Source organism: Ambystoma mexicanum, chromosome 8 (genome assembly GCF_040938575.1).
Source record: "Ambystoma mexicanum isolate Mex_15411 chromosome 8, UKY_AmexF1_1, whole genome shotgun sequence".
In the NCBI taxonomy this organism is placed as follows: domain Eukaryota; kingdom Metazoa; phylum Chordata; class Amphibia; order Caudata; family Ambystomatidae; genus Ambystoma; species Ambystoma mexicanum.
In genome coordinates this window covers 1,188,074,060-1,188,090,752 of record NC_090929.1, presented here as the reverse complement: position 1 = coordinate 1,188,090,752, position 16,693 = coordinate 1,188,074,060, and the positions used below count along the sequence as shown (strand labels likewise).

Genomic DNA, 16,693 nt, shown 5'->3' with positions numbered 1-16,693 from the left:
CTTAAAACAGGACGTACGATCCCTGGCTGCCAGGGTGAGTGAGACAGAGGTGATGGTAGAAGAGTTGACGACTACCACCAAAGACTTAAAATTGGTTACAGGAGCTCATGACAAAAATGAATATGCTGCAAGATCGAGCCGAGGATGTGAAAGGGAGAACTTAATGGCGTTCCTTGACTTATCATCAGCCTTTGATAGTGGGATCAGAAGTCTCCTCTGGGCTAAATGCAAATATTCGGCATCCCATCACATCTTATTGCTATTATTGCATTGGTACATGACAACACCAACTATCAAATCAGAATTGATCGTACTGGATCTTTAACTGGCCTAATACCAACGGCTATAGGAGTTAAACAGGGTTGCAGCTTGGCGTTCAATCTGGTCAACCTCTATTTAGCGGATGTTGACAACTTATGGATCAATCAGGATACATATCCGGCGAAACTAGGTAGTTTACGTATTAACTGGCTAGCTTTCGCTGATGATGTGATCCTTTTTGATCGTACTCAATACGGTCTTCAAAAAAAAAATTGACCTCTTCGATGGATTTTGTATGCAACACAATCTGAGTACTAATTTTGAAAGATCAAACATACTTATATTATCAAACAAAAAAGACCTGTAGACTACAAGTGGACCTTAGGGGGCAGAGCAATACAACACACAAAGGAGTTAATTTATCTTGGCTACAACCTAACCACCAGTAACTCATTGACAAAATGGTACAACATTTTATCCATCAAAGTTGCCCCCTTAATCAAATGCAAATAATTTCCATCAGGTTGTGCACATTTTCCCTAGTTCCGTTGATAGATTTCTACCGACTCAAAGTAGAGTCTATTCTATTGTATGGACTAGACCTTTGCCTAATGGATATAGGCGAGGGTTTAAACAAGACCCAAGGTCTAATATGGAAAACAGCATTTCATCTTCCAAAAACCTTAACAAACGTCTGCATAATCCACGAACTGGGAATCTCCTCGTTAGCAATTAGATTTCAATGGCGTAGACTCAGCAATTTTTCCAAAATGTTACAAGCATCATCTAATTCTCTGTACAAGGATCTAGCTGATATGATGAATAAGGAATCTCCTACTTCCATGGCAAGATTTAAAACCATAATGTCTTCTGAATTCTCCATGCTGGGCTTGACAGAATATGATTTGATATACCGTTCTGTGATTCTTTCAATTAGACTGGGCTAACACATCGGATAAACTAGCAAACTATTCACAAATAGCGGAATATGCTAAATTTAGGCAAAAACAAATTCCCAGACTATCCTATCTAAAGATATGTCCGAGTGTCCAGGTTAGACAACTGTATATGAGATTTAGGTTTAATCTCTTTCTTACCAAAAAACGAATTAAAAATTGGAAAAGTTCCAAATCTTCTGATGACCAATCATGCCGATTCTGTAATAGCCCGAAAGAAATAGAAACTCTAAAACATTTAACACTTTACTGCGAGAGTTTTGAAAACACACGTTTTAGAATACTCGGAAAGTTCATGGGGAATAACTAATTTCTAGCCAAGGAATCACTGTGGATCTCTTGCATGTGGGGGGAACAGAAAGCATTGCTTCTCGCGTTAACGCATTTTTTATTGCTTATTCAGACAAGCCTAGATGTTAATGAGTAACAATTTAGGCAAATACTTTGCCCAAACGTGAAACCACTTCCACTATGTAATCAACAAGTGAGTTATGTTTTGCAATAACGGGCATCTATGTACATCCTATTAAGAAAAGATGAACCGCATACACATGCTTTAACGTAAGATGTAATTAACCTGGTCAGAAATATGTGTTGTGTCGCAATCTTTGAGTCTCTCAACTCAATCTGTTCAAACAAGGAAAATTGACACTTAAAACTATCTAATGTTAAACAAATGTTAGTGTTTCTATCATGGTATCCTACTAAGTGGTACAATCTACTTTTGAAAAATGTAAAGTTGAAATGTAATTATTTCATTACTCATTGCTTATAGTGGCAATTCAAAGTGTATTGTGTTGCATAAGTCTCTTATATTTCTACATAAATCATTAATCCAGAGTGACAAAGTCAAGCGGTTTCTCGAACAAGATCTAATTGTGAGTTATTTTCCTGCCTTTTGCGTTGGGACATTTGTTTTTTTTTTTCTGTGTTGGTGTGTTTGACCAAAGGGATGTTATGGTTTTGAGAATTTGGGATTGAACATTCAATGGTTAGCCTGCATTCTTTTACATGATTATTAATATGTGTTAGATATATATGTTGTATATTAACAAACAAATGTTAGCTACTTAAGGATTTTATGAGTGAATGGACAAGTTTTAGAAGTCTATGTAAATGTTGTTAAATGTATTGGAATTTATCTGTTTTGCTTCTTTCTTTCAATTGTAAAACTTTGTTTTAAGCAATCTTTGTATTCATAAAACGTATTGTAAAGGTGCTTGCATCAAACACAATTTTAAATTAAAAAAAGGGAGAACTAGGAGTAACATCAAGATTTTGGGACTGCCAGAAGGGGAAGAAGGCAGAGACCCCACCACATATGTGCAGAATATGCTGCTCCAGGAGATCGGTCCCGGGAATTTGACACAGGCATTTACTGTCAAGAGGGCTCATAGATCTTTGGCCAAGCGCCCTCTCCTGGGGACACCACCAAGACCGATCATAGAAAAGACCCAGAACTTTAAAGATGGGGAAAAAATCCTAGCTTTATCCAGAGAGGGGGAGAGATAGGGCGGGCGTCAGCAGCACTGGCAATCTACCCAGACTATATCATACAAATCCAGAGGAAGAGGAGTCAGTTTGTTCAAGCGAAAGACCGACTACGACAACAGGGCCTAAAATACATGTTGCTGTATCCGGCTAAGTTGAAGGCTCTAAATAATGGGAAAGCCATATTCTTCGATATCCTGTAAGAGGTGAACCTCTGGATGGACTAATAAAATGGCACCTATAACTGACAAAAGGAATAATAATAGAATATAGGATGCAAAGAACGGATTCCGATGGAGGCGCTGCTGGATACGAATGTACATTGAATGCATTGAACAGGTCCAGGGTTTTTTTTTTCTTTTTTTTTTTAAACTAGGAGCCTATATTGAGAACACAAATCACTGGATTTACCTCTTTACAGACACACTAGACCCTGACTGGAGAGATTCACCAGGGTCCTTTTTGTAACTATAGATACCGAGGTTGGTATCCAACTGTCAAGTCCTACCGGAGTGGGTGAGATGAATAATAGCTAGGCCTGAATAGTTTTCGTAATGTTGAATGTTGGGTCAATAAGTTATGTTTTTGTGTAGAATGTTTAGGTTACAAAACAGCTTGTTAAAAGTACCGGTAGCAGCGGGAGGAAGACTACAGAGGTCCAGAAATTGGGTGGGCGTGGATGGAGGGGGCTTTTCAGGGGTGCTACACAATTGCAGTGAGGCCGGGATTCTGGGGAGGAGAGGATCTAAGGGAGGGCGGGGGAGGAGGCGGTAGACAGTGCGGGCAAAGGCTAAATGGCTGAAGTGTTGAAAGTGAACTCCTGGAATGTGAAGGGTCTGAAAAGCTTTGTCAAGCATGACAGGGTGGCCACATACTTGTGTAGGAAGAGGGTGGGAATTGCTATGTTACAGGAAACGCACCTCACAACAGAGAAGAGAAACAGGACAACATTGTGGGTCAATGGACAGTCAACGACATTCACCTCAAACCGAAACAATACACAAAGCACACATATGGGGTTCAGCATTCTCCTGCATGGCAGTGAGTCACTGCTATGCAGGAGAATCCTGATCCCCAAATGTGTACTCTGTGTATTGAGACTTTGGAACTTGCTCCCAAAAGCAATACGAACAGATGATCACCTAAAATTCAGGAAACTGTTAATAATATGGCTCTTTAACTCACCAATCTAAAGGAGGAACAAGAGTGAAGGAAAACCGCCAATGCAACACAATTAGAAACTCCGAAACTGGATCATCCAGAGAAATAAAACATCCAGCCCCAAACACCATAGAATAATATGAACCCAACGGATCAACCCAACCCAGATAAAAAGAATTAGACGACCATCGACTAACCTACTGAAAGATCTCCGATACTCTGCATACCAATCCTCCAACACTGAAGAAACGAGACATACCTCTGCCACAAAAAAACACTGAAAACTACAAGAACTCTGACTCTCCACAACACCCAAGATGCACATAAACCACCCATATACAACGACACACTAAGCACCACACAACATCGATCAACTAAAAACAAACAAGCACACAGTGATGGTTTCTTTCGAACTGAAGCTACCAAAAGCCCAGCAAAAGCTTTCTTGCGCTTTTCCCTCTGAATTCCACTAACCCATCCCAACCACCTTCCTTTTCAGATCGGTTTCGGCACCTGGAGAACATGAAAATGGCAGCGGTGCATGATATAAATTGCATGACATAACAATGACATATCAACACATGAGACGTGTTTCTCTGCATATAGTTTGATGCAGTTTCTGTTCTTTTGTCATGTTTGTTTCAGTTTGTTAGCCAGTCGTACTGGTAAGGCACATGGTGCAATGCAAAATGTACAGAGTATTGTTAACAGAATCTTGGCAGCATGTTCTAGCATGAAGGGTATCAGATATAAAAAAGGGACTGTAAAACAATCAATGTACTGCTAAGAGTAAATAATACATGACAACAAAATCATCATAACACTGAGAACCTATTTACTTAACTAACTCCTACAACTCACATAAAGAAACGTATTGATCTCAAAGGAACAAAGCAATGTGCACAATCCAATAATAAAATATGCATCGGTCGTTGACTTACAGTTCACAATGTCACCCTCCAACTGCAGGATCTGTGGGACGGGTATTGTGAGAAGTACAACATCAAACTGCTCCGAAGACCCAGACTTTCTGCTGACATCCCATTTTCCTTCTCGAAGGTTAATCTGGGTAACGTGATGCTCATAGAAAACAGCAGCACCTGCTCCAAAAGTCAGACAGAGATCACATAAGTGAAGTAGACAGCATCACTTAAAATAACTTCATAAAATACAGCATTCATTAAAGAGTCCAGGTCTAAACATCCAACCAGGCACTCTTAAGTTATATTGAAATTGTTGTTTCGATTCTTTTCACTAGAGGGCCCCTTAATTGGTGCTAACCATGCAGTGCATGATGTCACAGTAGATCTCATAACAAGGCCTGCTCCAACCCTCCCAACATAAGCCTGCAATCTCAAACTTCTTGGGGGTGGGGAGTTTAGCGACCTGTGAGATGGCTGTTCGTGCAGGTTTTCTTGTGCACTTACTTATGCTCGTATTTCCCAGAAGAGTTTGCTTTTTGCAATTATTATTATTAATTGTGCACCTGTTAAAAGTTAACCTTGCACATATCCATACAATATGACATTAAAAAAAATAAACAAAAAAAGAAAATAATACATCCTAAAGACTTTTCAACTTCCCTTCCCCAAGAACAAGAAAGTTCAATAAAAGTCTCAGGATTACCGTCCTCAAATTCAAAACAGTTCCACAAATCATTGGGGTTCCCTTCCCCAAGTTCAAGGCAACACAGTTCCACAAATCCTCAGGGGTTCCCTTCCCCAAGTTCAAGGCACCACAGTTCCAAACAAAAGGATCTTGAGGACTCTGTCCTCAAGACAGCATTAAAGTTCATCAAGGTGGTGGAAAGTGTAAGTCCCCATTCCCAGAGGACGCCACGGGAATGGGGACACAGAAGCACAGGCAATGTTGATAACGGTGCCTGTGCAGATCTATTCATGCATAAAGTTCACTTCGTGGTGCTTTGCGTCCTCTACCACCTTGCGGCCATGCTTTCTAGCAACCTTCCAGTCTTACCTCTTATTGCTTTCAAACCGGCAATATCATCTTGCCTCTTACTTTGCTTTCAAACATGGCATACTTGCACTTCATATTAATTTGTTATCTGATCGTAACTATGCCCATAAAGGTTTAATTCAGTTTGGTATTCAAAATTTCGATTGATTTGCTTTGCCGCTTAATTTTCACCCAACCTGCGACTTCGGGTTTTTAACTACGAGCCCCGCTCGCACTCCAGATGCTCTTCTCTGCTCGCTGGCAGCTCTAGTTCCCTTCCGTGGACGCTGGCAGCCACTTTGTTTCAATTTCTTCTCCCGCAGCTACTGCTGCGTATCTCCAACCACAGAGGCTCCCACACCGGTGGTTTACTTATGGGCTGCCTGCTCCTGGGCTCGACATTTCCTCGGGATTGTCTGCCAGCATCCTGGCTTCTCTGCAGGTCCCACCACGGCTGCCTCCTTGCACGCAGGACTCCCTGCTGGTCCGAGTGTTGCTGGTTTTCTCCCTTCTTATACACATGCAACCACTTCACAGGTTGCGGGTGTGAGTTCCCAATTGGCCTTGCCTGACTGCAATTAGAGGGAGATGCCTGACCTTTAAAGTACTCTGCAGGCATCTTCCTCATCTCAGTACTAGACTGGTGAAATGAATTACTGGTGTTCACTACTCCTAGTCAACTCTTCCACGTCCCAGTACTGCAGTAGGTTGAATGAGGAAAAATGAGCGGAGCTGTTTTACAGTAGCCCATCGAGGCCGGGGGAGGGTTAGGTTGGTTCTCACAAGAGAAAGGGGGATCCCATGTCTCGTCTGTCTCACCCTCAAACCTTCTCTTATTCACCCTCTTCCTAGTGCTGCTATACTTGTAATTTCTCCTAGCGTTTTCTGGGTCAGAGGGACAGGGGTTGCAATACCCCATAACTGTATCTTTGTCTCAGCAGTGGTCAGACCTTCGAACCTTCCACCGCGCCATGGTGAGCCTGGGCATTATGAAGACAGGCACAAGAAAAAAACAGAGGGCAAAGCCTTTCTACTTGCTGCCCTAGGATCCGAGCGGCCAGGTTCTATAGACAGCAATGCTGGAATAAAATATGGGAACATTTAAATGAGTGTAGGATTTCTACCAAGGATGTCCTGGGAGCAAAAGCCCGGCCCGGCCTTCCTGGAATGTTTCTTAGGTTTGCTAGTACCTTTTTTGGAATGCTATAGTGGTAGCTGGGCGCTTATGGAAGTTAGTCTGCATAGTCCACCCTTTGAATAGCCTTCTCAAACAGGGCTGCAGTTAACGTGCCCTGTAAATAGAGAGCATCATGAAAGTCTAACGTCAAAACAATAATGTAGAGTTTCGTTTTAACAAATCAGACATCCAGGTCTACCTTCTGTTCCTGTGTTTGTTCTTTTTTAATTTATTTGCATGTTTTCGGGGAGTGCTACCTTCACATTATGGCTCCTTCCAGGCACTTGAACATTTAAAGCAAAATGGCATAATGAAACTTCCTATAACATAACCTGGCAGAACATGGCCTAAGTCGCTATTATAAAAGGAGACGAGCATCATGTTCCTCCACAAAAAAGGTCAATAAGTACATACAAATGCAAGTGGAAAGCAAGCAACACTCAGGTAGATTCCAGTTAACATGCATTTAGCTTTGGGAACAAAACACATTGACCCCAGCAGAACTACAGCTTAATTACATAATATGGAGAGGCCACCAAGAGGCGCAGGCATGACGGCTGCCTGAGTGTTGTGCTCCATCCCCTGGCCTAATGGATCCTAGTGGAGATGTAGGCTTGCGACCCACGCCAGCCGGGTCACGGAGCGGGGAAGTCGTACATTGCCGAGTTAGTACCTCCTCCCCGAATTGGTGACTTAATCGAGGCCTGCACAGCTGAGCCTGTGAGGAAAACCCAGGGCCTGGGAGCCAGCGGGAGGTGATGCAGCTATAGGAGAATGGGCGGGCGGGGGTCGTGGCCCGAGCCCATGAAGTAAGGATGTGTCTCTTCTGAGCTCACACTGTGATCCTCTCAATTGATCCTTGAGCGACCCTACGACTAACAATGTCATATGCACTGTTGCTGCTCTTGGGGGGCACTTCATTTGCCTACAGATGTGCCCTTGTCCTGGTGTAACTGAGTGACTGGGTCCTGGAACGCAGCTGACTGGCTGGGCCGGGTGCGGCTTGCGGGAGGTGACGGCTTAATACATCTGGTGGAGCCCCGGAGAGAAGGTGGGGAGGTGATGTAGTGAGGTAGCTGCCCCGGCCCCAGCCAGCCGCTGGCATTGGTGGCACTGCAGAGCATCTATGGGGGAGGAGGAGATCTGGATGGAGGTGCGGCCCTCCTGAACGCAGGAGCCGTGGAGGAAGCTCGGACAGTGGCATGTGATATGGTCACTTTACACAGAAGGTGAGATTGCTGGACCGCTGAGTGCTGGTGAACAGGGACTGCTGCTGCCCGACATTGCGCATGGCCTGACTGCTGCCAACCGCTGGGACAGACCGCAGGAGGCGTGGCAAGTTTGATAGACACTGGCACGCTATGGATTGGGGTTAGTGTGGTGGCGGGGGACGTCCCCTGAAACACCTAAGGCCCGCTGTGAATTGCTTCATTATGCACCGCACCTGCTGTTATAAATCAGCGACCCACAACGGGGGTACATAGACCCAACAGGGGGATGAGTGACTTTGGGCCTGGCCCTTAACAACAGATGGGCGATGGAGCACTGTCCCTCCGGGCTCACGGCAGATGTGCTACATGAGAGAGGAACTGGACTGCCACACGTGGGTTACGCTCTTGGCCCTGTGTATTATAGGATGATCCAGAGAGGACAGTTCCTCAATAGATGGCATGCAGCATAAGCATAGCGGACTGCCTTTTAACAAGTGAGCTACAGCCAAGTTATATAAACGTGCCTCCCCCCACCCGCACACCTTGCTGCTGTGTGACAATAGTAATAGCCTCATGACGGGCCTGCATATTGCCCATGTGGTTTTGTAGACATTAGCTGGGCTGCATCACTGCAATTCCAATTGCAGTGTTTAGTACGCCACAACTCTACAACAGTGCACATTAATTGACATGCCACCTGCTAAAACTAAAGCTAAGGGCAAGGGCACAATTATGGATTCTTTTGAAAACCTAAGCAAACATTGCAATCTGGGGCCAGCAGACCCAACAGATGCAGAAGCTCAAGCATTGCAACCTGACGTCCAGAAAGATAAGATATTGGCAGCCATTGTTGCTTTAAGATCATCCCTCGAAAACAAAATAGAGGAAATTAAGGTGGACATCCAACTAATTAGGCAAGATGTACGGTCACTGGCTGAAAGGGTGACCACGACGGAGTCACTCTTACAAGACACAGCTAAAACTACTAATGACCTGGCCTCAAGGGTGAAGGCCCTGGAATCAATAAACACCATACTAGAAAGGCAGGCTGAGGATGTTGAAGAGCGAGCCCAAAGAAATAACATACGTGTGCTGGAGGGCTGAGGGCCGAGACCTTACAGCCTACATCGAAAACATGCTGCTGCAGGATGTTGGGCCTGGGAAATTGTCACAGGGCTTTGTAGTTGAACGGGCACATTGCTCTCTTCAGAACCAACCCCCACCTGGGTCAAACCCCCAGCCAATTACTGCCAGGATCCTCAATTTCAGAGATCGCAAGGTAATACTTCAATTTTCCAGGGAAGGGGGGACGATATAAAGGGGCAGCTCCGCAATCACCATTTACCCCGATTATATGGCCCTGGTACAGCAACAAATAAATACATTTGTGCCTGTTAAGGTACAAGCTGGGGCATAAATACATGCTCATGTACCCTGCTAAAGGTGCTTTATAATGGGAAGGCCCAATTCCTTGTATCCCTGGAGACAGCTCCCATGTGGTTGGAACACAATCATTTGGAGATCAGAGACAATGCAGAAAACTGATACGCCCCGACCCCAGACACTGTGTAATATGAAGAACTGCGGGCACCCCCAGCCTGGTCTGGGAAGCGGATACAACTGCATGAGGCTCATTGACAGGAAAGAAGCGCCTTGCTTAGAAGCTTTATGTAACACTTTTGACTGCTTATGCTGCAGTCGGCCCCATGGACTGCTCTGGGTCGTGCCTGCCTTGAGAGACATTGTGCTGCACTTACCAAGACTAATTCATTGTGATCTACCTCTGGCACGGCCCATATATACATTCCTGGATTCATTGACAAGACCTTGGGACCAGCCTTCTGGGTTGAGATAACGATAATCACGATTGCTCCCTATTTATGTCTCACGACGCACCTGAACCTAGAGAATGATAGAGGTTCCCCCATTTTACACTCACAGATTGCCAATTTTTAACTTGTCACAATTGTTTTTTGTCTTTTCTTTTTCCCTGTTGTATTTGTTCTAGGTGTGACTATTGCTTTTAATATGCAAGTTTGTATTGTTAGTCTTAACATTTTTGTAACAAAGACACAGATGAAATGTCAAGGGACCTTGATCTTTAAGGGAATGCTTCGTCCTGAAGAAGAGTGGCATCAACTGCAACAAAGCTAGATGTGCTCTACCATCGAAACTATTATTTGCTACCAGTGCCAGGCTTTTCGCATGAATTTTACTGCCTTGACACCTTAGTAGTTGACGCACGGAATCCCATGGTTAGCTTTTGTGTGTTTTTGATTATTGTGAGATTGTTTTATATTTTGTATTTTTTCTCCACTTAACACTTCACAGGTGACTGCCGGTTGCCTCCTTGAGTGATCCCCTTCACTCACTCGGGGTCCTCGACACTGCACCTGTGAATTAGCGATTTGGACCAATGAGATGGTCTTTCTTCTCGCTTTGACTTTAAATAAGCACTTCATGACTATGCACTTTACCTCTGATGTACCAGGTTTATATTAAATATGAGCTCATGATGGTTTAATATGCATTTTAATATTGATGAAAAATTAAATAAATACAGTATTTTATAATGAACTTTGGTCTTATGTAGGGTTGATCCGTGGTGTGGATCTGGGGGCTTTCCTCTTTCCTTTTTTGTCGGGTATGTCTTGTTGATTGAACATTGCTACATTCCGCTGACATGACCCCTGTTTGAATCTTACCAAGACTGCCTGCTTACTGCTACAGATAAGTAACACATTAGTGGGAACTGGTTTAGTCACCCGCTGAGTGAGGTTTGGGTTTCCTCAATCCAATTGGACAATCGGTGCCATCCTGTTGCTGGTACCCTATTGCCTTGGCTTACATTGAGAGTATGGGTTTGCCTGAACGGAATGCATCTGTTGGGCGGTGTTTATACCCCACGTTCTGTGACATGTTTATTTGTATTGTTCTATGCATTCGCTCTGTTGGATCTGGCATGCAATACATAATCGTGAATCGAGGGATGACGCACAGGGGAAGCGACCCTGTGCCTTCCTTGATTGCCAACATACTGTATGTATTGGCTCCAAATGTGTGACTGTGCCATGCGTGAAGTATGTGGGATCCAATTTTGTTGGCTTGCTGGTCGATGTAGACTTGTGCTTGGCCACTGAGGTGGCAATACTACTCAAACTAGACCAGGCCACAAATTATTATATTGACTTGGAACGTGCGGGGAATAGGATCCTACATATGCAGAAATAGAATGAAGGCCTACTTACAACGAGAGAGGCTGTCCATTGCACTACTCCAGGAGATTCATTTACTGGCAGAGGACCAGCAGGCTGTTGTAACCCACTGGAGGGGACTGGTCATGGTGCTCCTTTTTCTAAATTCACCAGAGGGGTGTTAATATGGTTCACTGGAGACATACTTTTTCATTTGCTTTACCTGGATAGGGACTGTGAGGGCCGATATTTGATCCTGAGGGGATATCTTGGACACAGTGAGATCTGTATTGTTAATATTGGTATTTCCCAAACTATGGTATACCCACCCACATTCGCTCATTGTGTAACCGTATTGCTTTGAAACTGGATGCTTTTTTCATATGGGGTGTGCACTTTAATTGTATCCGGGACATAACCCTAGACAGGTCAACCTTGCCGAAACATGCCCTGAATACTGTTGTAACTGAATTTGACCTAGTGGACGTATGGAGGGAACTGCACCCAGGCGTCTGGAGATACTCTTATTACTCATCCCCCACGTGCTTCACACTAGAATAGATCATAGTTTTGTTGCATCAAGTCAACTACTTGAATTTGTTGGTGCAGAATATATGGGGCGCACAGTGTCTGACCACTATCCCATGATGGTTACGTGGGATGATGGGAACCCAACATCCTCTATCCTGACGTGACAATTGCCCACAGAGGCCTTGAAAGACCATCTCTTCAAGGAATAATTACACGAAAACCTAACTACGTTTTTGAAAGAAAATATTGGTAGCGTAGAAAAGTGGAGCACCACCTGGGAAGATATGAAAGTGGTGATCCTGGGCAAAGTTATTGCTAGAGCAGTGGGCATTCCCAGGAACCTGCGAGAGGAGTTGGAGACAGTTGAAAGTTAAATAGCTAACCTGGAAGGCATACATCCTGGTGACCAGCTGGTGGAGAGGGAGCTGGCTGAGATCAGATCTCACTGCCTACAGGCATGGGTGAGGCTGTCTAGGTTCGATCACGCTACCAGCAGAGCCCAAACACACGCCAAGGGGGATCAATCTGGGAAATTATTGGCCTGGCTGTGTAGGCGTGAGCGGCCCAAAACCTTGACTAAGTCACTATTTGATGAGTGCAGAGAACAATGGAGAGCCTAGGAGGCGTTTAATGATATTTTTGAAACCTACTACACACAACTATACAGTTACGATACCCAGATACCCTCCCAGGACATAACTGAGGTGCTCTCATGAATCCCACTTCTGGGGTTTACTGATGCAGGAGGGACTTACATTCTTCAATCGGTTCTTTGGATTCTGTTTTCACTTACAGTAGCCTTACAACTCTGACGGATATCTGATTATTCAGTAAGGCGCCAGATGCTGGGCGCTTAATAAGTGACAACTTATTATTAATCACTTCAATAGTTTCTTTAACACTGGTTATCTACTCTATTAACTTTGGAATTTTGAACTGAGAACTGATTGCTTGTTTTTCTTGGTTTCCAATTGTGATTTTCGTCCTCCTCACATGCTGAAATTCCATTTGTTGTCCAACAATGGGGTATGTTGTTTCAATATTTCAATCTATATGTGTGGTTAACATCCCTTATTTTGTTGTTTTCATTTTGGTCTTTTTAACATTCATATAATGACATGCTTCCTGATATATGCACTTAAAGTTTCTTTTAAAACTGTGCTTGGGTACTTTTGACTGAGGAATCGAACAAAGATTTCTTTTAAATTCACGTTTTTGTGCATGTATCAGGGTGCTTGGGCACTTTTGACTGAGGAATTGAACACAGATTTCTTTTAAATCTAAGTTTAAGTGCATATATCAGGAAGCATGTTGACTACAACGTGGGATGGGGCACATTTTCAGGTTTTATATACAATCCATAGGCATGCACATTTACAAACTGAGACACCCCCCACCCTGGTGATTGTATAGTGCATCCCAATTCACACCAATGCACCTATGCCTTATGGTCATCTACTCTATTAACTTTGGAATTTTGAATTGAGAACTGATTGCTTGTTTTTCTTTATTGTTTCCAATTGTGATTTTCGTCCTCCTCACATGCTGAAATTCCATTTGTTGTCCAACAATGGGGTATGTTGTTTCAATATTTCAATCTATATGTGTGGTTAACATCCCTTATTGTGTTGTTTTCATTTTGGTCTTTTTAACATTCATATAATTATTTTTCATGCATCTCACTGTGGGTATATTGCATGTGTACGTCTTGGTTTATTTTGATGATGTTGAAGTGGGAGAATGGAACAAAAGGCTCCCACCAATCCCCTCACACCCCTGGCTTAGAGGATCGCGGCCCAGACACCCACCACGAGAGGAGTTTGCCCATCTACCAGACAACCAAATACCCTGGTACAGGAACATACGGATGTGCCCACCAGCCTGCCCTGCCCATGCCGACATCTGCGGCATGGATGAACCCGACTGAACCATTCAACAGTAAATGAACACATCGTTAGAGATGCCATGACGACCTAGCCAACAGTCAGCACACCCGTGCAAACATGCACACTGGACACTCCCACACCAATCCACACAAAGAACATATTCAGTGCTATGACGTAGGTGACGGACACACCCACTGACACGCATCTTTATTATTTTCCACATAGGTTTTTCAAAATGCAGAAACGCAAGACGCACAACGAACTCATCTAAAATGCTTGCTGACGCTTCTCCTACCCCATGCATTGCAATGAGAAATATAACGAAGACATGATACCGGGGATAAAGCAATATGATACCATAACCTAAAGCGCCGTGCATCAAACGTCCCCACCTATGCACCAGGCCCAAGTAGGCCGCAAGCAAGAGCCTCCATGAACATTGAACGAGCAAGAGTACAATTGCTGACCCTGCAGAATGAGCCCGGCGAGAACAGACAGTCAAGGGCACAATGTTGCAAACTCGCATGCCACAAGCCGAAGCCAAGGTCACACCTGCAAACTAAGCCAGACACACAGTGGAAAATGCAATATTAAATGTGCAGAATTCTGCCTCAACCACGGTCTCTCCTCACGTGACCAAGCCGAACCTGACAGGGTGCCAGGCCCAGGAGGAAGGAGGTGCCTGGATCCCACGTTTTGAGACACAGGCAGCAACTATTAAGCGACTCAATGGACATCTGCGGCGGTGGGAGTAGTCTGCCCTCCAGCATATGAACAAATTCTCGCATTGTCTGCACATACCCATAGTTATACATTGTTGCAAATGACAGGTGCACTGCGAGCTGGGAACAGCGATGGTCCCAGACTGGGGGGCTCGCAAGTGGACCAATCAGAACATGGGGCTCTTATCACTGACGCCATTAACATTAGCCAATCCTCAGGGGTCTTCATGTAACAATTTTCATGTATCTAATTGAAGGGACAACCCAAGTATACCACCTGACTGACCCTCAACCACTAACAGCGTTCTTTATACGTATGCTATACTAACCCTACCACTCGAGGAACCAATCCAGAGTGGCGATAGGTTTTTTGCTAACTTTCCCAGGTGACGCAAGTAGCGCGTCATACGGAGGTAAAAAGGGCCTGCAAGCCCCAAGAATTGAGGGAGAGTGTCAGGACGGACGCGTACGATCTTTGACCATCCCTGCCGTTTTGTTTAATAAACAGCAGAATCACCTTGCTTCTTGCGTGTGCCTCATACTCAATTTTGGGATACGCGGGAGGAGTTGGGGCCTCCCTGCCCGGAGGTCCGCGGACGGCCCAGCCGACCCCGGGAGAATTTCCCCCCGACAATGTTATCAGCCTTCAAGAAGACTATTTGTCGAAACACACGTCGGCTGATTTGGGGATTGAAAAAGAAAATGAATTAAATATTTGGACACTTATCTTGTATTATGGATTGTGCTTTAGTTTAACTTTAGCTTGTCTTGCAATAATTGGACTGGCACATGCGCGTTTTACCTGCTACAGTTTTGACTTCCTTGATCATTCAATAAGGGACTGCCCGGCAGACAGTATGCGGGAGACGTTAGTAATACCTATCCCTAAGCCCGGCAAGCCTTCAGAGCGATGTGACACCTATCGCCCCCTGGCAATGCTGAACTATGATGTAAAATTTCTTACAACAGTATTGGCTTTACGCCTTCGTAAATCTATTTCATCCCTTATACACGCTGAACCTCTGCAGGCTACAGCGCATTGTGTGGACACAACCAACCTCCACACTGAGCACTCTGAGGTGGCGTCTATGGATGCTGTTAAAGCTTTCGATTCTGTGTATTGGGAGTGGATAATTGCTGCACTAAAGGGCTTTGGGTTTGGTGCTAGAGTGAAGTCGGGCAGACAAATATCACAAACATGGCACATACAAAGGGGAACATGCCAGGGATGTCCACTTTCACCCATGCTTTGCATATTGGTCTTAGAACCCCTGGTGGTGTACTTGAGACAGGAATATGGAATATGAAAGAATGGAATAGTCTCCCTCTAGACATTAGAACCCAGTAATCTGGCTTTCAGAAAGAGCTTAAAAACACACCTCTTCAAGTAATGCACTTCACTTTTAGGTAGAGTACCTAGACAGATTAGGCCTGTCCGTATCCTTTCATGTTGTAACTCGTTTCATGTTTATGCGCCCCGATGCCCGCGGGCTTCAGTGCTTTATAAGCCCATAAATAAATAAATATGAAGAGGCAGGCATCGAGGTGGGTGGATCCAGACACCTCCTATCAATATACGCTGATGATGTTCTGCTTTACCTATTTGAACCGCAGTACAATTTGCCAATAATATTGGACGTAATGGATGATTTTGTGAGATTATCCTAGATCTCCTTTAATAGGCAGAGTTCCTGCCTCTTTCAACTGGTGGGGTGCGTGTGTAAGCAAGCATTTCTACCTGACTTAGGGGTGCTGTGGGAGACTCACGTATTTAAGTACTTGGGGATTCAAATAACCCACTTGCCCAATTATATGTATACAAACAACGCGCTCAGGGTGGTTGAAGGTGTAAAGAAGTCTATGGTTTTTTGGTCCCGGCTGCCGTTTTCACTTATGGGCAGAAATGCCATTGTCAAGATGATTGTCTGCCCCAGGCTTCTATATGCCTTCACGAATGTTCATCACTATATTGGGGCTGCCTTTTTTCGCTCCTTTGATGTCATCCTCAGAGACTTTTTGTGGGCCCAAAGTGACGCAGGCTGGCGCTGAATGTTCTATCCTTGTCCTACAGAGATGGTGGGGTACAGTTGCCCAGGCTGGAGCTTTATTATCTAGCTGCCCAACTGGGCTTCTTAACAAAATGGCTA

At 44.3% G+C, this 16,693-nt stretch overlaps 1 protein-coding gene across 3 annotated transcripts in view; it reads right to left on the bottom strand.

Annotated features, from left to right (window-relative positions):
- Nucleotides 1-16,693, bottom strand: part of RNLS (renalase, FAD dependent amine oxidase) — an 831,746-nt gene that overhangs the window by 571,086 nt on the left and 243,967 nt on the right. For 2 of the 3 annotated variants that reach the window (XM_069611280.1, XM_069611278.1), the window contains exon 4: nucleotides 4,811-4,972. In XM_069611280.1, coding sequence (XP_069467381.1) covers nucleotides 4,811-4,972 — 162 coding nt within the window. The remainder of the gene's footprint in view (nucleotides 1-4,810; nucleotides 4,973-16,693) is intronic. The other variant, XM_069611279.1, reaches the window with a different exon arrangement.